The sequence below is a fragment of the Drosophila biarmipes genome, chromosome 3R (genome assembly GCF_025231255.1).
Source record: "Drosophila biarmipes strain raj3 chromosome 3R, RU_DBia_V1.1, whole genome shotgun sequence".
Lineage (NCBI taxonomy): Eukaryota > Metazoa > Arthropoda > Insecta > Diptera > Drosophilidae > Drosophila > Drosophila biarmipes.
Window position 1 is genome coordinate 19,269,338 of NC_066616.1, and position 24,711 is coordinate 19,294,048.

Sequence of the window (24,711 nt, forward strand, 5' to 3'; positions counted from 1 at the left end):
TAGATTGTAAAGGTTTTTAGGTCCCCAGCACTCGGCCTCAAAACGCCAGGGGCCTAACTTTGTTGTGCAGTGTCGGAACTTTTATGAGCATGGTGATGATGTTGTGGGCTGGCCGTTGCAATGCCACAAACTTGCGTATGCAAAGGGGGATTGCAATCGAATTCATTGAATTCGATTTAAAAGCGAAATGAAAACGAGACTGACGCTTCGATAGGGAGGCGGGGGGCAGTCCGTTGAATGCCTCTGTGGGCGTGGCGCACATAGCTGATATGCCCAAAGGCATGCGAGGCATGTGCCACAAAAGGCAACAAAAAGTACAGAAAAATAAGTGAAACAATAAAGCGCAATGCGAACCAGAAAAAGGGGGCCCAACAGCATATTTAACGGCACTTTTGCGGTTATCTGAGGGCGGCAAAGAGTTGGGGGCGTGGCGGAAAATGGCCCAAAAAAAAAACAGGAGGCAAAAGAAGTCATTTGTTTGCTTGCTTGTTTATTGACGATGATTTCATTGTGTTCTTATAATTCGATTGCACACTTAAAGGCTATTTACAGGATTCGATTGCCTAGACTTAAGTTAATTTCCCCCTCGATTTCTCTGCGTGACGTTTATTACAATTATACATAAATATTACATTGATTTTTGTTTGTAAATTCTCACGTGCATTTCAGTTGCTTAAAGCTACAAAAATGGATTAAAAACAAACAAGTAACGAAAAACAAAAACGTAATCAAAACCGGAAACAAGGGAAAATTCACCGCGTAGCCGCCATTTTGTAGCGCGCCGACTTCCGTGCGCCATATTGAAATGTCAGCGGTGTGAAGAGTCGCACTGCGGTTATCGTCATCGAAATGGCCACCAGCAGCAGATGCAGAACTTGTGCATTTCGAGTGGCATCTGCAACAGGAAAAGGCAGAGAAGAAGATAGAGTGTGTGAGAGGGAGAGAGAGAGAGAGAGAGGGAGATGGGGCAGGGGTCAGAGGTCACACTTTTATTAATTTGCGTTGAAAATTGTCCAAATAGCGAGACCGCCAACGGACTGGCAGTCCGCGTGGATACGTATTTATTTTTAATTAGCGGCCGCTGACATTGCGGTCAAGTGCATTAAAAGCAATGGTCAGAGAAGACACTTTAAGCACTAAATACATTTTCCATACATTCTCTGGTCACTAGGTTTGAATTTGAATTTGTTTTAGTAAAATGGTATTAATTTATATTTAATAAATGAGAGATAAGATTTTGACAAACTTAAAAAAGGGAACTTTTCGAAAAGTTTTTAGGTTTTTAGGAAAAATTTGGAGAGTGCTTTTTTGGAATTTTTCGCCAGGTCTTACCTGATCTCGAGTTAATCAGCTTCTGGTTCTTCTGATCGATTTCGTCCCTGAAGAGCTGGGCGAACATGCTCCCCTCTCGCTCCAGACTGGGGTACCTATCGATTTCGGCCACACAACGCAATTCCAGGCCCAACCGAGCAGGTGAGATTGTCCGCTTTTGCTGGATTAACTTTTGCAACTGCAACTGATGGAAACGGGGTTCGTTGGCATAGAAATTCAGTTGCGAAATAATACGACGCATGCTGTATCCGTGGGCCACGATTGTGGTCTCAATACTGGGCAGAAGATCAATCAGGGAAACCTTTAAGGCAGAAAGTGTTATTTAAATCTAAATAGTTCTGGGCTATTCTCACCTTTATACCATTGACGTACCAGGTGATCCGAGTGAAAAGACTGGAAAAGTCCGTGCTACAGTTTACCTGCACAAAGTCATCGAAGCGATAGGTTGAGTGAAAGCTGCTGATGAGTGGATTGTTCTGGGGAAGTGCTGAAAGGGAAATAATATATTTAAATAGATGAAATTGGAAAAATTCGACTTTTTGAATGAATGAATGTAAGAGAATCGAATACAGCCTATTGGCTGCAAGCGTATCTCCTTTCAACTGAGTAGCAGGTATTTTAAATTTATAAGTTTTTAGTATAAATACAAAAGATGTATCAAGTTTTGAACTTTAGTTTAAGATAATAATATTTAGAGGTGCTTTTTTGGTATTTTAAAATAAGGGATAGGGAATTTTAGGCAGCTGTCAAAAACATTCGAGTCTAACAAGCCGTAACAATGCCGAGTTAAGCTACAAGGAAAAGCGTATGCCGTGTCCTCAGAGTGAAAGGAGCCCACTCCCATATGCGTGAATGTGAGACAGATGACTTGTTCCCTGGCTGAGTGCATCCCAGCTCTCAGTTACGTCCTTAGCTAATTTTAAACGCACATTACACATGCAAATGGCGCACCTCCTTTGCTCTGCTTTTTATTTCGCTGCTGCTCCTGCGCTTCTGTTTGTTTTGCTCAACTTCTTTATTTGCGTTTGATAAATTTTTAAAAATATTTTAGCAACAGTAGAAGCGCCGGGAATAAGTAGCAGAGCAGCAGCCGAGCAGAGCGGAGCAGCGGAGCCCGAGGCATGCCTGCCCCGCATCTACAAGATATTTATTTTATATCAGCGGAAAAATAGATGATCATAAAACACATGCAGAGAAACATCCTGTGGGGCAAAAGTAAAAGCGAAAATAGGAGGAGGGCGAAACGCACACGCTGCGAGGGAAGAGGAAGAGCAGTAGGAAAAGCGGGAAAAATGGAGGAAAAGCGGAGGCACTGGCAATGGCGGAGCTTTTCATTTTAGCGATATCCTTTTTAAGCATAAAGTGCTGCCGTAAATCACAGAGCCGCACACACAGATACAGGCAACTATAAGGAGCAGCAGGAAGGGTGCTCCGCGTGTGTTTGTGTGTGTGTACGGATGCGAATCACATGCATCTCTTGGTTACATTTTATGAACGCGCACTGTTCCTCTCGCGAGCACATCCTGAATGCCTGGCTGCATCGCCTCGTCCTGCTCCCCATTCCCGTCCTCCTGCCCCACAGCTTATCCTGTGCGTGTGCCACACCACCACCCACTATCCGGCAATCACCCAGCACCGCCCAACCACCCACTGCAGAGGCAGCCACTTTGCCAGCTCGTCATATATGCAAACGGCCCTGCATGTTTCTTGCAGTTTTCTTTCCCCGTTGTTTACTATTAAAATATCACGGAAATTACACATTTTACTCTGTTTATGCTGTGCAGCGGCAAAGGAAACACGGTGGGAATACGCGAGCGAGAAGTACACCTATGCACTGTAAGAAAATAAACCTACTTTGATTGACCTACAAATTTCTTTGGGCTACGCCATTCTGTTGGGTATTTGGTAATAATAGCAAAGTAATAATCACTTTAAAAATGTTTTAAGTACATAAGGCGGAGAAACCAAACGTACAATAAAAAATACAAGATCTTTTTTTTTAAATATAACGAAAAGGGTTTAAAAGTCAAAATCCATAGTACTTCTTTAAAAACTTAAAATTACTGGTTGCCTTAAAAATGACTTGACATTCTATTATTAAATATTAATTTTACTCAATTTTTGTTCTAACCATCTCGACTATTTTTCCCAGTGACCTTAATGTTTTCCTGCATTTGCATCACGCCCCCGCAGATAGTTTTTGAGCACGTGCTTGTTGTGGGAGATGATGCCACGGGGCTTGGCTTACCCACTGGCCCACTCTCGTTAATTTAAGAGTAACAATTGGAGTTGCATTTCATTACTCAAGCACCCTGCGCCCTCTGCTCAGTCACTTTGCCCGGATAAACTCACCTTCGACGGTCATGTTGGCATCGCGTGCCGTTAGCTGGAAGTGGGGGGCATCGCCGGACACTTCGCACCTGTAGACGCCCGACGACTTGACGCCCAATAAATTGAGTTCCACGCGACAGGAGGATTCGTTGCACTCGTTGCCATCATCGATCAGCTGCACGCCCTCCACCGCGAACGGGATGTAGGTGGGCGGGGTGAGGGGCGAGTATCTGCGAAGTGATGGGTGATAGATTTAGATACCATACACAGAGATACTACATGTAGTTTTGCCTCAAAATAGGTGCAAAAGATTTAAAAGTAGCTGGGAAATATTATAAATATATATTTTTTTAAATTTAAATTAGCTATATTTCCTTATCTATTACTAAATCAAGACAATATTAACTTACAAGTATCTTATTAAATTTGTAGCACTTATTATTTAGTTAAAACCTAAAAATATCCGTAAAAATCTACACCTTATTTGGTATTTCCTTCTAGGATAAAAAGCCTTTCACTAAAAAATAGCCAAGCTGACAGGACTTCAGCGGGGGAGTGTATATGAGCTGGCAAAGTGGCCGCAAATTGCAAAGGACCTCCTGCCTCGCATCCCTTCGAAAGCCAACTGATAATCTGCAGATGTGTGTCGTAGGCTTGGGTTAAAAGCTTTCAAAGCCATCAACGCAAACCGGCCAGGAAATGGAGGAATCGATTCTCTTTTTCGCCACTCGCAGACAAGTGGCTTACATGCACTCAACCTTAACTGATTGCCAATGTGGGCTCGACGTGTGGAAAACCGGCGAAAGAGTGGCAAGCGAGTTCAAATCGATGGAAAAAGGGGGCCAGGCCGGGGCCCTTTAATTTGTTTTGTATTGTGGATTGATGCTCATTAATCCCACAAATGCCTCAAAACATGTAAAAAGCGGCATCCACAACAAAAAGTGTTCAAGTGGAAAACTTGTCCGGCACACATACATCGAAATACACACAGAGGCCAAGTGGCTTTTCCCCCTGCCACAAAAAACCACATAAATAAAATCCTGGCTAAGGCAAAAAAATCGTTGCCTACTTTGCTGCGCTGCCGTAGTGTTGATAAGTCGCCTTCGAGCGCCACTTGTTAATAGCCATGATAGGAAAGGGGGGCGTGGCTGGGGGTCCCGGACCCGATTTCGCATTATTTGCGGCTTAGGCGGTAACTGCGGCAGCAAATCAACAAATTTGATAAGCAATATAAACGGCAACCGCCGCCGTCCGAGGCTCGTTACAAGGGGATTTGCCTCGGACAGCGGCAGAATAATGCCTCAGTTCGCCTTTGTGGGGGCCCGAAAAAGGCAAACTAAAATACACATTAAATTAATTTTACCGCAGAAAGAAGAGAAACGTTTGTGTGCCGGTCCTAGAGGCAAACAATAAATTGAAAACTATCAGACTGTGTGGATATCAACTTCACAAAGAATGCTATTGATGAACTTGGGTAAAATAGAATTTCTTTTTTTGACATTTGCCTTACCAGTACTTTATGCACTTATTAAAAGTTTATAAAATATTTGTGATACCCAAAACTTGGTCAATTAGAGCCAATTAAAAAATATGCAGTCTGTCATAACTCAAGGTTGGTGCCTTGGCAAAATTTAAAACAAAAGTGTTATTTAAATAATATTTCAAAAGCTGCTGGAATATCCTTGAACTCTGAGCCATTGGCAATTAGTTGCCTAAAAACTCAAAGAAAGGAGAAATGTTGCAAGTTATTTGTGAACTTCTGGCGCTCGCTTTTTGTTGCACTAGTGCTTGCCTTAATTTGCATTCGGCTGGCAAGTGCAAGTGGAATTGCAATTTGCCTCCAGTTGACTTTTACGTGCTGCTGTCTAATTAAAACTTTCGCTCGCCCCATGGGACTCGCTAACTGTCTCGCTCGTTTTTTCTTGTTTTTTTTTCCCCCATTTTTGCCAGCTTTTCTTGCAGATTTTCTCTGAACGGGAAGTTCATATACATACATGCAGTGTATGCACTGCTCTACACATTTTTAATTAAGCAAAACGCTGGGCAGACAGTGTAGATTTTTTAATTTTCACCACCTAGTCAAAAGCGCTGGCAATAATGAAGTGCCATCTTGCCACTTGTTTATGGCCAACTTTCGGTCAAACGGCCTTTTAATCATCATATTTGCCCTGGCCAGCCGAAATATGTGCTCTTTTGGGCAATTAATTTGTTGTTTGCTGTTGTTTTCGGGGCCCCGCTGCCAACGATGTGTGCATAAATAATAAATGCCGCTTAACGGCCAACTTGTGAAGGGCTCGAAGCCCAGTGTTTGGCCAAACATTTAAATTAATTTGCCAACGCAAATTAATTTATTTAATAATTAATTGAGCAAGAAAATCGGCTGACAATGAACAACACACACAACTGTGGGTGCGTGTGTGCAGAAAAGCACTCAAGGGGTCACAGGTCATGGCCCAGATTGCCGTGCATGTGACATCTGCGCGTTGAAATAAACATCATAAATTATGGCCAGGAACAGTCGGCTGTGAAAACTATCAGGTCAAGCGATCATATTATGCTTTTAGTAAACAAATACATAATTGTTTGGAGGAGCTCGTTTGACGCTCTGAATTGGTTTCTAATTATTTTGCAATTATCCACTTAATATAATATTTGACTTAATGCATATCTGGCATCTCATGGCGAGATATGCCATGGCCATTGTCTAATGGCAAGTGGCTTCATGTGTTTAAATTTCAATTAAGTACACTCTACTGATATCAATTACTATTAAAATAATTTAATTAAATTAAGTTTATTGATTTAACCTATATATAACTTTGTCACTGTATGCATTATATAACGCTCCATGTACTCACCTAAAAAACTCCTTGCCGTTTTTGTACCACTTAACCGAATTTAACGTGTGACCACTTATGTCATAGCTGCAGGATAATGTCACGTTATCACGAAAATCAACAATTTGTGGCACATTGATGTCAGTCACACGTAGACACTGAATGCGCCTCACAACTGGCAGGGTGGAAAATGTTGGGATTTTCCGAGTGGGGGGCAAAAGGGGGTGGAAGAGCAGAACAGAAGGGGAGAATGTTAGTCCCATGCAGCGAGATAAAAAACGTCAGATAAAATGATGAGAAATGCCATAAAAATGGTGAATAAAAAAGAATAAATACGAAAAACTGGCAACGAAATGAAAATGTTTTGCATTCGTCGTCTGCTTTAAATTGAGGCATTAAACCAGTCCCACAGAATCTCGATTCCCTGACAGAGATTGTGTGGTAATAAAAAATTATCATTTGATCCTTTTCCAAGACGAGGGGAAAAACCGTGTTCTGAGAACAAAAGAAATGCTTCGAAAATCTTATTGAGAAGATCGATTTTGATTCTCTGTCTGTCTGGCATTGTTTTATTTGGGAAAAAAAGGAAAATCGTTATGCTTTACGTTTTATCGCCATAAAATCTAACAAAATTATTAAAAAACAAAGCATAATAACATTATGTAATATTAAAATGTTTGCTAACAAACTTTCTGCTGAGAATAATTCACATGTTCCCCCTGCTTGATTCATTGTTGCAAATTGGGAAACACTCTTAATCGCTGCTCTGCATTTTAAGCTTATCAAATACAAAACAAAAAGGGGACGAGTTAAAGCACTGCAGCAGGAGAAATGCGAAGTGCGAGTAAGAGCAACCGACGCACAGCTCCTAATTGAATGAACTTGTAGAAATGCTGAGCACTAAAACTCAGACAGAGTTTTCCTTTTCCAGCAACAAAAACGCACTAAACGCTGCCGCCAACTACAATAGCAACAACAGCAGGCGACCGCGTGCTGGTTTTTACAATTTGCAGAACGCTTTATGGTGCAAACGGACAGAGTGAAAAAAGAGGAAAATGCCGGAAAAAATGGTTAATATCATTAGCTGCAATGGGTTTTTTTTTGCTTTTCGGGTTGTTGGTGCTGCCGCGGTGTTTTGCCAGCTCCTTATACAGCGCTAAATGCCAAAGTTGCTGGCTGGCAGAGAAATTTCCATAATCTTGGCCCTGTCAGTTGCTGCAGTTGAAGTTGCAATTGCAACTGGAGCACACTGCCGCATGATAAGCAAGAAATCCGCGAGACGTCGCCAAGTGGAAGCCAACAACTTGTGCATAATTTTCGCAAATCGCATTAGGTAACAGCAGCAGCGGCAGCAACAGCAGCAGCAGCAGCAACACCAAAAACACGGGCAACATCAACAGCAACCTGCAGCAACAGTTGCAACTGCAACACTCGCGAATTTAATTTGTCGCAGTTTACAGTTGAAATAACTTGCAAGGATGTCAAAAGTTGCAATCGCCGTAGGCACCGCGAGCAGAGTATTTATTTTTCGGCTTGTTCGCCTGCGTCCTTCGAGGAAAAACTCTTTGGGTTTTGAGGGTGCAACATCTGGAAAATGGGAAAGCGGGCCCGCCAGACAAACTTGTTTAAACTTTCAATAGACAAACAGACAAAAGTGCCTGCCTGATTCGGATTCTTATTCTTGTGCTTGTACCAATGCTTACTCTGATTCCGAATCGGAATCCCATCCTCCCACCGACATGGGTCCTTTGAAGCATGTCAAAGCAGCCGACGAGCAGCAGCAACAAGGACGACAATGGCAAACACATTTGCAAATGGCAGCGGCAACCGCAGCTTAATGACAGCCGTAGAGCAAAAGTAAATGGAAAACTTCACCTGCGCGACTAAGAAACAGGACACAACTGCTGTTTGCGGCTGTTTGCCCGAGTGTCTGTGTGTGCGTGTGCCGATCCTGCCTGCCTGCTTGTGTATGTAAATAATAAAAATAAGTACATCAAATACAGACAAACGAAACTTTTTTGCACGGCAATCAACGCACTTGAGTGAACTTTGCTGCCTAACAACCGAAAACCAGGAGCACAACCGGCGGCTCAGACTGCGGATGAGAACGAGTCGGAGGAAGAGCCAAGAAAAGACAGCACATCAATTTGGTGTTGCTCCTATGCACTCGGAGAAAAGTAGTGTTCAAGAAGTCGCCCTGCTACTTATGGGGATTTCTGCAGTCGAAATAGTATGGTTCTTAATGTAGTCAGGCCGTATAATCTGAAATTGCACGGCTAAAAATAAATAAATTGTCAAAATAAGTAATATAAAATGGTCATATTAATAAAGTCTTGGGCTTTATAAAATTATAAATAATTATTAATTCATTTTATTAAATTATTAAATAGTTTCCTTTAAATTAGAAAATGTTTTTCCTTGTAAATGTAAATTAAATTTTTTATTTTTTTCTAAAAATTCTAGTTTTCTTTGGAACAGTCGTACATCTATTTACAAATGATTTTCCCCGAGTGCTTACTTCCCATTCCGGGCTTGTCTGGCGCAGCTGTTCGGCTGTGGCCCACGAAGCTCCGCAAACAAAGAAGACATCCCAGCCAGCTCTAATGAAAGTCAAGGGCCAAAAGCAGTTCAATAAGCTCTTCTGCTCCGAAGGCTTTGAGACCGCTTTAATGGTGGGGTACCCTAGAACGCCGAATAGTTCTGGGAAATGCGAATTGTATTTTCCTACATTTTACCAACGACTGTGATCAAATCCGCTTTAAGCATTTGCCGCCGAACGAACGAACGATAAACGCTCGAACAGACAAATCTGCAGTAAACCAAGGGAAAAGTAAGCAGCCCAAGGAGCCGGAAAAGCGGGAAAGGCGGCCAAATCGAGGGGCCAGGCTTCTATAATTTGCATACAAATGCGGGGCCAACGACGACAAGTGGGACATTGGATTCTGGGTGGGAGTTTGTTTTAGTTTGGCTCTGGGCTGTGCTGCGGCAAACAAACACAAATAAAGATGCTAATCTCAGCAAAGCGCAGTGGCTTCAGAAAAAAATCACGAGAAATAAAAAAATAACCCAAAAAAAAAAACAAGAGAAAAATCGAGCTGCTAAACGAGCAACACGAGCAGACCAAGTTGGCCAGAAAAAGCTTGGCCAAAAAGCATGGTCGAGATTTCTCAGCCACGCATCGCTCTGTTGTTTTTGGCCTCCGTTCTCCCGGTTTCCCTGTTTTTGTCGAAATCCCATTTGGTATGCAGCTGCAAACGCGTGAAAGTTTAAACTTGATTTGGGAGACTGCAGCTACAGCTACAGCTACAGCTCCACTTTCAACTGCAACTTCAACTTCAGAATTGGCAAGCGGCTTTGTCAGATTCTTGGGCCAAAATGACATGTGAATGTGGGCGGAGATTTGTAATTTTTGTGTGCAAACATGGCAGAGACATCGCCTCGTTTACTCAGCCTTCGGGGAGATTGGGGCGACAGGCACACTTACTAAAATTGAAGACACTTATAAAATCGGCAATTTGTTTAAATAAACTTTATGGCACTCGGATCCGGGGACTCCTTCCCCACTGTTGTAGCCAAATATTTATTTTCGTAGCAGCCAGCCAGCCAGCCAGTGTTTGCAGTGAATTTTAGTAGCGTCTATAAATTTTAGAAAAGTGCAAATAAAATATAGCGAGCGAGTGAGAGAGAGACTTCATTGCCACAGTTTTTACACAGTGGGGTAAATATTTTAAGGCGTACTCCGGGTTGAAATTGTCGCATTTATGTTTGGTTTATGCAAATGTACTGCCATCGCAGCCGAGTGTCCTGGCATTTGTCAATGTCTGTGGGCATGTCCTTGTCCTTGCCATTTGAGGTTCCTCAAACAATGCATGAACTCGTTATGGGAGAAACTCTGACATTTTGTTGGCACTCTTTTTTTGGGGTAATGAATACGCTTGGCAAAATGCAAATTTGAATAACCAAATATCGTTCAATAAATTGGGAAAATAGTAAACGAGGCCAATTCAATTGAAATTTAATTTCAACGAGCACTGAACAATAGCGCTGCGTATAAACTTTGGTAAATTGATATTGTTGGCAGTTAACATATTGATGTTCGAAGCCCTCTAAGAGATAATAAATTGTGGTATACATATGGTAGAGCTTTGGCAGAAATTTATTTAATTTTTATGAGCTAATCCAGCTTTGCTTTTGTTTTTAAAAATGTATCAAGCAACGTTTACAAATAGAATTTATTTTTTATTTTTAGCCAAATCTCCATGTTTAGCCCCTGTCGAAATATAAGATGATACATTTTTCTACTTCAAAAATTGCGCATCCGCCGCGTTGCCCGAGCAACGAAAGAACAGAAAAACACGGCTTATTTGCCGCAGACACATTAAAGCTAATTGAAATTATTATTTTTATTTCGATGCCAAGTTCTGGGCGTCTCGGTTCATTTCTCCTTTCATTGGGCCATAATTAAAAGTGTATTTAAAAAACAATTTCGGCGGCATAAAATTAACATAAATTGATGCGGTGCGGTCGAGGTCGGCTCGGGTCGGGTCGGGTCAGGTCAGGAGAGAAAACCAACCATTGGCCGGGTCGAAAGGCGGCGACACCCAAACAAACACATTTATTGCTATGCTAATTTCGTGTTCGGGTCACACAGAAGCCAAATGCACAAAAGCGGCAAGCGGAAACGGAAATGCCTAAATGACTGTAGTGTGCAAGTGTGTGTGTGTGTTGGTGAGGGAGCCACAAAGTTGCCGACATCGTGGACTTTGTCGTAAAAAAGGTTTGCGGCGGCTTGCCAAAGGATTAAAAGCAAAAGGCAATAAAATGAAAAGTTTCAAATATTTCCATTATTACGGCCGAGGAGGACATGAACGGGCCAGGCCAGACCATGGTCTCTCTATATCCTGTGGCCAGGACTTTGGCTTTAACTCGAACTTACCCAGCAGCATGTGCACGCCCAGCTGCAGCAGCCAGCGGCCAAGGTCCATTGTGGCCAGTCGCCTTTAAAGTCCCCAGCTGATTTCGATCCTGCTGCCTGTTTGCCACATGGAACAATATCGCAGGGCGCCGAAGGACGAGAGCGGCAAACTTTGCTCTTTTTGGCCAAACTCAATGGCCGGCCATATTTTCTATTAGTCCAAACTTTCACAGGGGGGGCCCAAAAACTTTTCTGCTCTACGCGCCGCCTCTCATGATTACATCGTCGTCCATCTACATAGATATAGTTTCGATATCGATAAATGCCATTGACAGGTCAGCGGGCCAATGAGCTAGAAAAATAAATGGAGAATCCTTGTTAGCAAAAAGAAGTCGTCCGCAGTGGCTTTTTGTTTTAAGGTTATTAAATTTGAAAACTTTTTTGGCGTCAAAGCACAAAAAACATTCATCGGCGAAATATTTGTGCACAGAGAGAAAGGGAGACTTAAGGTAGAAAAATATATATAATATTTTGTAGTAAAAATGTACATAATTAATAGACTAATTTAGAAAGTAATTTTCAAAATTTAAGCAACGAGAAGATATGTATTCAAACCATTTTTAATTTTTTGTCTTGATTAAAATGTATTGTACTTAAAACTTTAAAAATCAATGCTTTCTATTTATAATGTATTTTTCTTGGTGTATCTGAGTTTTCTCCTTCTCTCACCCGCATGTGTCTGACTTTTGTAAAGTTTCGGTTTGGCTTTTTTATTAAACTTTTCTCGGCTATTTTTTTCGATTTCTTTCTGTTTGCGCCCACTGCATTTGTTTATTGTCATTGTCAGCGTTATTTAAACGTTGACAGTTTCTAAAAATTCTCCAAGCTCCGACAACAGGAAGGCAAAAAAAAAAACACGAGAAATTCAAAAATATAGCAGACAACTTTGTCTGCCTCGGAAGCCAAAAATTCACATAGCTGGCCGAGGTCCAGGCAAAAATCTCAAAGTCTGGTGAACAGACATCCTGACCTCGGCAGGACGCTTCGGGCTTTGTGGCACAAAGTCCTTTAATGCTCTAATCAAATTGTGGCTTCTTTTTTGGGGGCTTCCCGTCGTTAATGTTGTTGTTATTGTTGCTGATGCTGTCCTCATTGTTTTGGTTTCATTGACGCGTTTATTAAAATTACCGTGGCAAAGTTTTCCTGCGGAACGGCAGTTTATTTAAAAAAAAACCCAAAAACAGACAGCCCTGGGAGGTGCGATGGCTTCTGGCTGCCGAAAATATTCGCTAAATTTGCAGGCAGTCGAGGAAACGGAACGAACAAATTACAATTGTGATTGGAGCAGACAGCAAAAATAGCCAAGGAAAGGAAGGAAGGAATAACAGCACTTAAATATTTGATTATTATGGCTAAATTTAAATCAATGCGAAATAGCACAGTCAGGGATGCTTTGATTTATCTCCCAGTCAAGCTTAAGGTAATGTTCTTCAATTTAATTCGAGGAAGTTTCAACATTTTATTTTGAGTTTTATCCTTTTAAAAATCAGTCCAGGCGTAAACAGTTGAATTAAACCCAAATAAACATTATCTCTGTTGTACAAACTCTCATAAATGCAAAATGTTTGTTCAAAGGTTTTGTTTTATTTGATTTTGAGCTGTAACTCGTTATCTGCCATTTTAGCTGAGTAAGCAAATGAAATCACTGTCAAGTCACAAAGCGAAATAACATTGTTCTTCTCCTGGGTCGAACTTAAATACTTGTTAATTCAATTATTTCCTTGCAATTTATATTGCTGATTGACGTGATCTTGCAGAGCATTTATTGCCAGACAATAAAAATATTTGGACAGAAACGAATGATGTGCAATTCCCCAAGCCAAGAATGCCACTCAAACATGCATATGACAGATAACGAAATCGAATCAAGGACCAAGGCGAATGCACAAAAATTCTAGAGACACACAGAGCAAAGGACATGATTTCAATTGACTGTTGCCAAAACAGAATACGCTTATGCAATTAGACAAATGTGCTTTGTGCTGACTTGCTGATGAATCACAACGACTCCGCCCTCGAGGCGCTTAAGTCTCGAAGTTCGCCTGTCTTCCAATTATAATATAAATATAAAATTAATGGCAATAGCGGCTGGCACTTGACGTTTTCATTTCCATTTCGATTTCCACTTCCATTTCCCATTTCCACTGCCATTCCCAATGGCAACTGCAGTTTGTGTGGCATATCAATTTGCCCTCAATTTGTTGTGCATTAACGTGGCGTATACGCAACATGTTTCCCAGCGACAGGGACAATGTCAAGTGCCCACACACACAGAGGCAGTCGCACAACCCTAGCACACACACTCACACAGGCACACCCGAGAGTCAGAGGACGATAGTGACTTAAACAGCTCTGCTTGAAGCCGAGTTAATTACTTAATGGCAATGTAATGTATACACATACATAATTAACAAACATTTCATTGACTGGCTTAAATGACACACATGCACACCCACTCGCAGTCCTCTCTTTTCCGCATGCATACCTCTCTCTTTCACGCCGGATGTCTAATATCTACACACAACTTTTGAAATATTTATGCGCTTTTCGGCCAGCCCATGCAGTTGCATTTGATATCTTTCGTTATGGGGCAAATTAGCATAAATCCAAAATATTCCCGCATGAGTGTGTCCATTAATTTGTTGGCTTTTTACAATAGTTTACATGTTTAAATTTTAATTTAAAATTTGCATTTCAGTTCGCCGTGTTTTCGTTTTGTTGATGCCGCTGAAAAACAACAGCTGTACCGTACCGCTCCGCTCGGCAGCGTTTCCCTTCGTACCGCTCCGCACCAAAGTTGCCGTGAAACTGACTCCGGGCTGTGGATGCCGGATTCGGGATTCCGCCACGGATCCTGATTCTGAGCAACTCTTTGATGCCGTAGATATGCCACCGCAGGACCTCCGCCGACGCAGCTTCGTTTTCCCTCGGAAAGTGTGCTCATCTGAAGAGAAATTTGCATTTATGGTTCTGTCGGGAAAGAGAAACCATCTGCCGATGTCTTTGGGCGCGGTATATCTCTTGGATATCCCCTTTTGCTGCTGAAATGTTCGCGATGCTGTTGCTGTTATCTTGTATCTTTGTGGCGTCTGTTAAGGCCCTTAATGTTAAACTAGCAGAGTGGAGACTTTTATGGAACAGCTCATAGGACCTAACAGGAAATGTTAAGCTCCTAGCAGAATATGTTAGGACATGTAACAGAATGTTATTAACAGCATTTTACCTTTTAACTGAAGAAACTAAAAATAAGTGTCTTTTGTGAAATATAATAAGCAAATGTTTTCATTTTGACGAATGACATTCATATTGCATTTCAGTTATATAGTTATGTCTTGTATAATTATTAAGCTTCATAAGATGTAATAGAAAAGTCGTTGAAGCAACACCCTTTACGATAAATTATATTAATAACGTATAAGAAAAATAATTAAAACGTTGTAATGGAACAATTAGCAATCACCTTTAAAAAACTGATTTTAAGTTCGTTTAAAAAACAAATCAATATGCAAAACAAAAGTCATTTTATCTTTCCAATCAGCCGTGAAATAAATACCTAGCGTAACTTATTTGGCTGTGTACGTCCCGGAAAAATATTCTGCAATTCCTTTGTTAAGCCCAATCCCCAACTGCTTAGTGCTGCATTAACCCGCGGCGGCCTTGTGCACCGGAGTAGACAATTGAAAACTACATTTACCACCCACCTTCGCCCTTTGCCTCCCCCTTCCCGGCGATGTGGCGGCCAAATCCTATTAGCCACATGCCAGTCTTTGTCGCTGCTGGCCGCATTTTGGCCGGCAGACATGGCGGAATGCATCCTGCAGCTTAAGCCGCAGCTGCAGTTGCAGCCTCGCTCGAAAAGAAATGGAATTTCGCCGGCAAGCCGCTTAGTTTCTTATCGATTTCATTTGTTGTGCTTGAAAAGGGCTGCCGTCCGGTGGGTCGGCGGAAGAGGAGTGCGGGACAGTGGCGAAACAAATGGCAAATGGCTGCAGTTATCAGTCAGCTGCAGCTTGTGCTCTTGGCAAGGCCAAATCGGGGTTATCTCATCCTGTTCCTGATTCTGCAGCTGAAACTGAAGCTGAAGCCTCTGCTGCTGTCAGCCAAGCTGATGTTAATGTTGTGCTGTGGTTTGCTGTACTCCTGTCATCCTGATGGAACACACTGCCATTGTTGCAAACACTGAGGAAAATGCAATATAGTATAATAAAATAATACCACCAAAATATTTATATTTTAATTGGTTTTTCCAATTAGAGTACTAATTTTTGATACCACTACTTGGTTTTATTTTGCTAGTAAATATACTACATTTTTACACAAAAATATTAACTTTGGGTTATAGCTTAATATTTGTTGTAAGTATTTCCTCTATTTGCTCCTCCAGTGCAGTGAGATATGCGCTGTCAAAGGAATACCCTGAAAAATATCACTCTATAATGCAATCGAGTTTGCCGTAATGGGTTGCAAGTTGATGGTTAAATTAAATTGTGTTAAAAATAAAATCAACTCAAATCAATTCAAATGAATTTTCCACTCTGCTCGGCTGGCAATAATTAATTTTTGTAAATTTACGTCACAACCATTGGAAGCTTGTTAAAAATCAATAAAGCTTATGGGCTTAATGAGCTCGCTAGGTAGAGTGCCACGCACACGCCGTTCGCCCGCATTAAGCTGATTTAATATTCAAGTATTTATCGAATATATTTCGCACACTTTGCGACCGACCAACCAACTTACATCGCCATAAACTGAAAATATTCGAGCATATTTATTTAATTTCAGGCATTATTGTCGCCTGTCCTCTCCAGGGATTTTGGGCTAGGTCACGAGGCGAGCTCGTAAACTATGTGGAATTCGGCACAATCCGATTACTGGCTGGTTGCTGTTGAAATAAAACGTTAGCAGAGTGATGAAATAGTGCTGAAATACAATTTTTGGGCATGGAATTGCCTCCTTTGTGAAAATAATTTTGACTAAAAGATTTGAAATCACTTATAAAAGTGTCCAAAGGAATGCAACAGTAAATTTTTTTCTTTTATTGATTTATTCATTTTTTATTGTATAATTTTTGACACTAAATTTTAACAACTTACTCAGCGGTTTTATTTTTAAAAATCATTTAACCAATAAAATGTAACATATAACACTCCAGAGACCCTCGGATGTTGCGCACTTAAATGCCTGAAAAATTGATTAAAATGTGGACCGGAAAGTATGCCGATGCAATGGCAAATGTATGACCACAGCGATTTCCCCCCGGTCAAAGGCCATTCTCGTATTTTGGCGTTGTTGTCGCCGGCGAAGTTCTTGCGGTAAAGTTTTTATTTTGGCCTTTTTCCCGGCAATAGCTGCATATCCGTAGATGGCACGTGAGTTTCCCGTACCCGGCGCATGACCAAGGGACTAATGGCACTCGCACACACTCGCACACTTGTCACGTGTTTAGACTACAACAAATATGCTAAAAATGTTATGCCAAAAGCCATGCAGGCGATGGCAAAAAGGGAGCAGGGCATTTGGATTTTGCATTTTACAGCACCCGAAGGCAGCGCAGCTGCTAAACTTGGCGCCGTTTGTTGCCATTTGCGAAAATGCGCGCGAGTATTTTAAAAATGCATTCCCCCACCTTGCACCAGGCGAATGGAAACCGTTGCAACCCCTTCCGACCATCACGTCCCGGACAAGCTAAGCAAGGCGAGGCAGGAGCTTATGGCCATATGATACTGGGCGGATAGTGTCACTAAACGTTTTCAGAAAATGGTAGGTACTTCTAAGAAAAGATTTGTCCTGATAAGGCTTGGAAGCAAGTAATATATACAGATATACTCTTAAATTAAAAGTTGATAGTGATCAGAAACATTTGACCCTCATTAAAAGAAAAAGTTTACTGTAGATTATGAGAAATTTGTTATTTTTTAAATTTATTTACGGAAAAACCGAACATGAAAATGGGTTAAAATTTTAACCCTCGTCAAACTGAGAAATTTGAATGCAGGTTATTAGAGAATCGAAAAAGAAACTCAAAGAGGTATCTCACGTCTTGATCGGGTTAAAATTACCCAGAATCCAGAAGTGCAGTTTTGGGGTTCCATACTGAAAACCTTGGAATTATGGAAAAACCGAACATGAAAATCGGTCAAAATTTTGACCCTCGTAAAACTGAGAAATTTTAAAGCAGATTATTAGAGAATCAAAACACAAACTCAAAGAGGTATCTCACGTCATGATCGAGTTAAAATTAGCCAAGTTATGGAATCCAGAAGTGCAGTTTTGGGGTTCCATACTGAAAACCTTGGAATTATGGAAAAACCGAACATGAAAATGGGTCAAAATTTTGACCCACGTAAAACTGAGAAATTTTAATGCAGATTATTAGAGAATCGAAACACAAACTTATAGAGGTATCTCACGACTTGATCGGATTTAAATTACCCAAGTTATGGAATCCAGAAGTGCAGTTTTGGGGTTCCGTACTGAAAACCATTGGAATTACGGAAAAACCGCACATGAAAATGGGTCAAAATTTTGACCCTCGTAAAACTGAGAAATTTTAGCGCAGATTATTGGAGAATCGAAATAGAAACTCAAAGAGGTATCTTACGTCTTGATCGGGTTAAAATTACCCAAGTTATGGAATCCAGAAGTGCAGTTTTGGGGTTCCATACTGAAAACCATTGGAATTACGGAAAAACCGAACATGAAAATAGGTAAAAATTTTGACCCTCCTAAAACTGAGAAATTTGAATGCAGGTTATTAGAGAATCGAATAGAAACTCAAAGAGGTATCTTACGTCTTGATCGGGTTAAAATTACCCAAGTTATGGAATCCAGAAGTGCAGTTTTGGGGTTCCATACTGAAAACCATTGGAATTACGGAAAAACCGAACATGAAAATAGGTAAAAATTTTGACCCTCCTAAAACTGAGAAATTTGAATGCAGGTTATTAGAGAATCGAAACACAAACTCAAAGAGGTATCTCACGTCTTGATCGGGTTAAAATTACCCAGAATCCAGAAGTGCATTTTTGGGGTTCCGTACTGAAAACCATTGGAATTACGGAAAAACCGCACATGAAAATGGGTCAAAATTTTGACCCTCCTAAAACTGAGAAATTTTAATGCAGATTATTAGAGAATCGAAATAGAAACTCAAAGAGGTATCTCACGTCTTGATCGGAGTAAAATTACCCAAGTTATGGAATCCAGAAGTGCAGTTTTGGGGTTCCGTACTGAAAACCATTGGAATTACGGAAAAACCGCACATGAAAATGGGTCAAAATTTTGACCCTCCTAAAACTGAGAAATTTTAATGCAGATTATTAGAGAATCGAAATAGAAACTCAAAGAGGTATCTCACGTCTTGATCGGAGTAAAATTACCCAAGTTATGGAATCCAGAAGTGCAGTTTTGGGGTTCCGTACTGAAAACCATTGGAATTACGGAAAAACCGCACATGAAAATGGGTCAAAATTTTGACCCACGTAAAACTGAGAAATTTTAATGCAGATTATTAGAGAATCGAAACACAAACTTATAGAGGTATCTCACGACTTGATCGGATTTAAATTACCCAAGTTATGGAATCCAGAAGTGCAGTTTTGGGGTTCCGTACTGAAAACCATTGGAATTACGGAAAAACCGCACATGAAAATGGGTCAAAATTTTGACCCTCGTAAAACTGAGAAAATTTACCGCAGATTATTAGAGAATCGAAATAGAAACTCAAAGAGGTATCTCACGACTTGATCGGATTTAAATTACCCAAGTTATGGAATCCAGAAGTGCAGTTTTGGGGTTCCGTACTGAAAACCATTGGAATTACGGAAAAACCGCACATGAAAATGGGTCAAAATTTTGACCCTCGTAAAACTGAGAAAATTTACCGCAGATTATTAGAGAATCGAAATAGAAACTCAAAGAGGTATCTTACGTCTTGATCGCGTTAAAATTACCCAAGTTATGGAATCCAGAAGTGCAGTTTTGGGGTTCCATACTGAAAACCATTGGAATTACGGAAAACCCGAACATGAAAATGGGTCAAAATTTTGACCCTCGTAAAACTGAGAAATTTTAGCGCAGATTATTAGAGAATCGAAATAGAAACTCAAAGAGGTATCTTACGTCTTGATCGGGTTAAAATTACCCAAGTTATGGAATCCAGAAGTGCAGTTTTGGGGTTCCATACTGAAAACCATTGGAATTACGGAAAAACCGAACATGAAAATAGGTAAAAATTTTGACCCTCCTAAAACTGAGAAATTTGAATGCAGGTTATTAGAGAATCGAATAGAAACTCAAAGAGGTATCTTACGTCTTGATCGGGTTAAAATTACCCAAGTTATGGAATCCAGAAGTGCAGTTTTGGGGTTCCATACTGAAAACCATTGGAATTACGGAAAAACCGAACATGAAAATAGGTAAAAATTTTGACCCTCCTAAAACTGAGAAATTTGAATGCAGGTTATTAGAGAATCGAAACACAAACTCAAAGAGGTATCTCACGTCTTGATCGGGTTAAAATTACCCAGAATCCAGAAGTGCATTTTTGGGGTTCCGTACTGAAAACCATTGGAATTACGGAAAAACCGCACATGAAAATGGGTCAAAATTTTGACCCTCCTAAAACTGAGAAATTTTAATGCAGATTATTAGAGAATCGAAATAGAAACTCAAAGAGGTATCTCACGTCTTGATCGGAGTAAAATTACCCAAGTTATGGAATCCAGAAGTGCAGTTTTGGGGTTCCGTACTGAAAACCATTGGAATTACGGAAAAACCGCACATGAAAATGGGTCAAAATTTTGACCCTCGTAAAACTGAGAAATTTTAGCGCAGATTATTAGAGAATCGAAATAGAAACTCAAAGAGGTATCTTACGTCTTGATCGGGTTAAAATTACCCAAGTTATGGAATCCAGAAGTGCAGTTTTGGGGTTCCATACTGAAAACCATTGGAATTACGGAAAAACCGAACATGAAAATAGGTAAAAATTTTGACCCTCCTAAAACTGAGAAATTTGAATGCAGGTTATTAGAGAATCGAAACACAAACTCAAAGAGGTATCTCACGTCTTGATCGGGTTAAAATTACCCAGAATCCAGAAGTGCATTTTTGGGGTTCCGTACTGAAAACCATTGGAATTACGGAAAAACCGCACATGAAAATGGGTCAAAATTTTGACCCTCCTAAAACTGAGAAATTTTAATGCAGATTATTAGAGAATCGAAATAGAAACTCAAAGAGGTATCTCACGTCTTGATCGGAGTAAAATTACCCAAGTTATGGAATCCAGAAGTGCAGTTTTGGGGTTCCGTACTGAAAACCATTGGAATTACGGAAAAACCGCACATGAAAATGGGTCAAAATTTTGACCCACGTAAAACTGAGAAATTTTAATGCAGATTATTAGAGAATCGAAACACAAACTTATAGAGGTATCTCACGACTTGATCGGATTTAAATTACCCAAGTTATGGAATCCAGAAGTGCAGTTTTGGGGTTCCGTACTGAAAACCAATGAAATGCATGTCATTTATTGTAACCGTGTCATACTGGCATAAGGGTTTGGCTAAGGGTGTGCCATACGGATGGTAGTGTGGTGTCATCTCGGTTCCCAGCGGGTTAATGGTGTTGCAGCAGACGTGTCGTGTAGGTGGTCCTTACATGGCCACGAAAAATGCCCTTCTGCCGCTCGCTGGATAAACTTCAAACATGATCGGGCGAAATTTACATTGAGTCAAAGTTTTTGGCCAAATGTTCTTGGCTCTTGATTTTTCATGAACTGCCGTCTTCGTCGTCTGGCGCTCGGCGGCTCATCATGCGGACGAGGAGGAGTTGCTGGGATTGCTGGGGTGGGGGTCCTTCCTGGCCACTTGGCTCGCCACATTCCTAGGCAAATACTCGTAAATAAGGAGCCGCTGTGGCAACAATAATGCGACTATTGTCGCTGCGCCCAAAAGTATGCAGCGAAATGCGGAAAGCGAGAAAGGAGCCGCGGCAAGTTTATTAAAAATCTGAGTTCTCCCTTCCTTTCCTTTCACCCACGGCCCCTGGTGTATTATTATTGTTTTCTTTTTGGGCTTTCTTGCGCCTGTTTTATTTCATTCCAGCTGCTTTTTTTCGCTTGCTTCATTTTTCTTTGTTTTGTGATGTTTTCGACGTCGGTTTGTTTTTATACCCTGTAGGAGGCTGTTTCAGTTGCACACTTAATTTTGTAAAATAATAAAATATATGTTTGTGGATTTATTGGTAGTCGCTTACCATCAACATGAACCAATTTTTTTTGCACAGAATACCCACAAATGGGTTATTAGAACTTGGGTTAATTGCAGGTAGGAAAGCTTTATAACTATAGTTGGTGATGAAACGGAAGATACAGAACCATAAAACAATAAATCGTATAATAATATCCCACGGTCTAGGCCATAATCTAAAAATATACATTATTATATTGTAAATCATTTTTATAAGTAATAGGAATACAATATTAATGAGTGGAACAGCGATAACCTTAGTTTAGAAGTCATTTAAAAAATTGTTTTGAAAGGGTGTTGTAGAGTTCGGCTGAAAACCAAAGTCTTCGTGTTTTTTTTATTGTACCACTTGGCCAGGCTAGCGCTACATGCACTTGAGTTTCATTTGCTTGTTCTCCAGAATGGCCCCCATTCACCACCCCCCACTTTCGCCCATCCCGCCCCCTCACAATGTCAGAGAGTGCATTAAAAATTGTAGTGGCCCGAGAAGTTTTATGTACATTGCCAGAAAAAGCGGGATCAAGGGGGTCGGGAGCGCCAAAAGAAAACCACAACAAAATGAAGTCGAAATGTTGCTGCCTGCTGTTGTTTCGCCGGTTGTTCTTGTTGTTGCCTCTGTTCTGGGCCATTATTATTGCCCATGATGTCGTTGTTGTTGCCGTGGTTGCAGCTACTGCGGTGCAGTTCACTTTGTTAAATTATGTGCAGCATTTGTGGGTACACTTTCTAGACGCGGCGAATCGACTGACCTTTGTTCCCCACGCAAACGAACCCCAAACGAAAGAGCCCCATCCCACCCGCTCCCCTTTTCTCGCGGTGCATTTCTCTTGGGGGATTCCTTGGGCGGGGAATAAAATTAATTATTATTCGCAAAAAAAACTTGGCCTCAGAGATGAGTTATGAATACAATTTATAGTGATTACCATTTATGCATATTCAGTAATGGCAAATACTTGAAAAAGCGATTACATTTACAAATACTTTTAAATTATAATAGTTTGAGGGCTTTTTATAAGATAAATTCATGGGGCTTTTACAGATGCGAATAAAATAATAAAAAGTAAAAGAAATAAATATATTTTAAATGTCTTAAAACTTCACTTAATATTTGAACCCTATCCTTTGGGTTCCCTTTCAAATTTCGATCACTAAACAGATGTGGTGAAAAATCAGCTTCAGACAATATCTCGATAGGATCGGTGTGGTAATAAATCGGTTTCAAGTAATATCTCGATTAAAACGTAACCGATGAGTAAGGAATTCAACGCCAAGCGGCGGCCCCGAGGAGCCAAGCCTCGTGGTGGTGGAGCACCGGGAAAATCCTCTCGTTCTGATCCTCCAAAAATCAGCTCCATGAACTCGGTGAATACCACCAAGAAGACCTCCATGAAGAGCCCTAACCCGAACTACAGGAAGCCCTCATCCAAGAACTCCAGCAAGAACTTGAGAAGTGCCAACGGATCCGAAGGGTCGGGTCATTCGCAGACTCAAGATAAGTCGTTTCAGGGCAGAGATCAAGGTCAGGAGGTGAAAGTAGAGAGCAAGATTTATAATCTTCCCTTGGATCGCATCGAACCGCACCGCCATTCCGGGGTCTTTTTATCCCGAAACCGCTTCGACGCCATCCAACTGCTCACCCGGAATACCAGTTCCAGTTCAGATGATTACGGAGAACGGCGGATCTTTTCGGATTTTCGCGGAAAACGTTCGGAATTCCGTGCCTGGTCACCATTTCAATCTAAGCTAGCCGCCGGAATTATGGGCGGTGCCTGTGACTTGCATCTGAAAAGTGGCTCGAAGGTGCTCTACTTGGGCGCCGGTTTCGGGCGATCGGTGTCCCACATCTCGGATATAGTGGGTGAATCTGGGATGGTCTATGCAGTGGAGCAGGGTCCTTGGGCGGGTCGTCAACTGACAAGTCTGGCCAATAGCCGTTCGAATATCGTGCCCGTTATTGAGGATGCCACCATGCCGTATAAGTACCGTCTTGAGGTTCCCGCCTGCATTGAAGTCATCTTCTCCGATTTACCGCAGGCGGATCAGATTCGATCCCTGATGCTTAATGCCAGACATTTCCTAGTACCTGGTGGTCACTTTGTGGTCTACTTGCAAGCGGCCAGCGGCAATGATGGTGCATCCAACAAGGAGGCCTTTGAAGTCGATAAGAAGCTTCTCAGGGAGCACCAGTTGGAACCCATCGAGCTGGTTCTCCTGGATCCCTTCAAGCCCGGTTACGCCCTCGTTGTGGGCGTGTCCACGCGCAAGGATGTGCCCTTTTAGATTGTTTTAATTAGTTGTTTTCCTGTTACTTTGAGTATAAATTTGAGTTCAGTCAATAAAAAATCTTGCCCCTGGGCTGGTAAGTAGATCAATGCTTTTTATCATTTTTGAAATTTTTCTTTAAGTTATTGAACAAAACGATTCGAGAAAATATTCTATCGCCATATATCTCCTTTAAGAGAACGGTAATTATTCCCAAACGCAATTGGATATTCAGTAAGTTATACAGCCATTAAATTATGTTATGGCACACTGTGCGCCAAATTGAATTAATCTCAAATTATTTATGCCTCAGTGCCGAATGAGAATACATCAACATATTAATGAAAATAGCTTGCATATAATTAATGAATTAAGTGAAATGCTTTACCCATACAGAAGCAAATACATATATGAAGAGCACTCGAACAACTAAATCACTTTGAATTGGGGTCAATCAAATAATAAAAAAAAATAATTATTTACTATTGCACGACTGCTTTTACAGATTATTTCTGTTGTCAATTAAAATGGGATTTTTAGAGTTCATATACCATAAAAGAAATAATTAAAAATAGTTCTTATATAATTAGGTTCTAGCGTTGAATTATCCTTTCTTATTAATGACATGCAATCAAAAATCATTCACTTATCCTTTCAAGAACACAAGTTAAACTTCTTCCAAGCATTATAAAATATTCCCCAAAAATATAAATGGATGATC

At 40.8% G+C, this 24,711-nt stretch overlaps 2 protein-coding genes across 3 annotated transcripts; one reads left to right on the plus strand and one right to left on the minus strand.

Moving 5' to 3' along the window:
- Positions 1-470: 470 nt before the first annotated feature.
- Positions 471-14,265, minus strand: LOC108023449 (uncharacterized). Of its 2 annotated transcripts, none has more exons than XM_017092945.2 (7): positions 14,228-14,265; positions 11,437-11,767; positions 6,522-6,675; positions 3,685-3,893; positions 1,686-1,819; positions 1,333-1,633; positions 471-895 (listed from the first exon to the last, which is right to left on the minus strand). In XM_017092945.2, exons 2-7 carry the CDS (start codon positions 11,483-11,485, stop codon positions 753-755), a joined length of 990 nt encoding a protein of 329 aa, XP_016948434.1. In that variant the 5' UTR covers positions 11,486-11,767; positions 14,228-14,265; the 3' UTR covers positions 471-752. The 2 variants fall into 2 exon arrangements, with proteins under 2 accessions (XP_016948434.1, XP_050744572.1); XM_050888615.1 differs by having other exon boundaries at positions 13,961-14,254.
- Positions 14,266-22,852: 8,587 nt separating this feature from the next.
- On the plus strand, positions 22,853-24,105 carry LOC108023050 (rRNA/tRNA 2'-O-methyltransferase fibrillarin-like protein 1). Its single transcript, XM_017092297.3, has one exon. It carries the CDS (start codon positions 22,977-22,979, stop codon positions 24,006-24,008), a length of 1,032 nt encoding a protein of 343 aa, XP_016947786.1. The 5' UTR covers positions 22,853-22,976; the 3' UTR covers positions 24,009-24,105.
- The last annotated feature ends 606 nt before the right edge of the window (positions 24,106-24,711 follow it).

Excerpts from the sequence above, each read along its gene's own strand:
- LOC108023050 (XM_017092297.3), top strand. The coding sequence starts at position 22,977 with ATGAGTAAGGAATTCAACGCCAAGCGGCGGCCCCGAGGAGCCAAGCCT.
- LOC108023449 (XM_017092945.2), bottom strand. The coding sequence starts at position 11,485 with ATGGACCTTGGCCGCTGGCTGCTGCAGCTGGGCGTGCACATGCTGCTG. Across the intron at positions 3,894-6,521 it reads AACGGCAAGGAGTTTTTTAG|ATACTCGCCCCTCACCCCGC; the intron begins GTGAGTACATGG and ends ATCACTTCGCAG. Across the intron at positions 1,820-3,684 it reads TGCCAACATGACCGTCGAAG|CACTTCCCCAGAACAATCCA; the intron begins GTGAGTTTATCC and ends TTTCCCTTTCAG.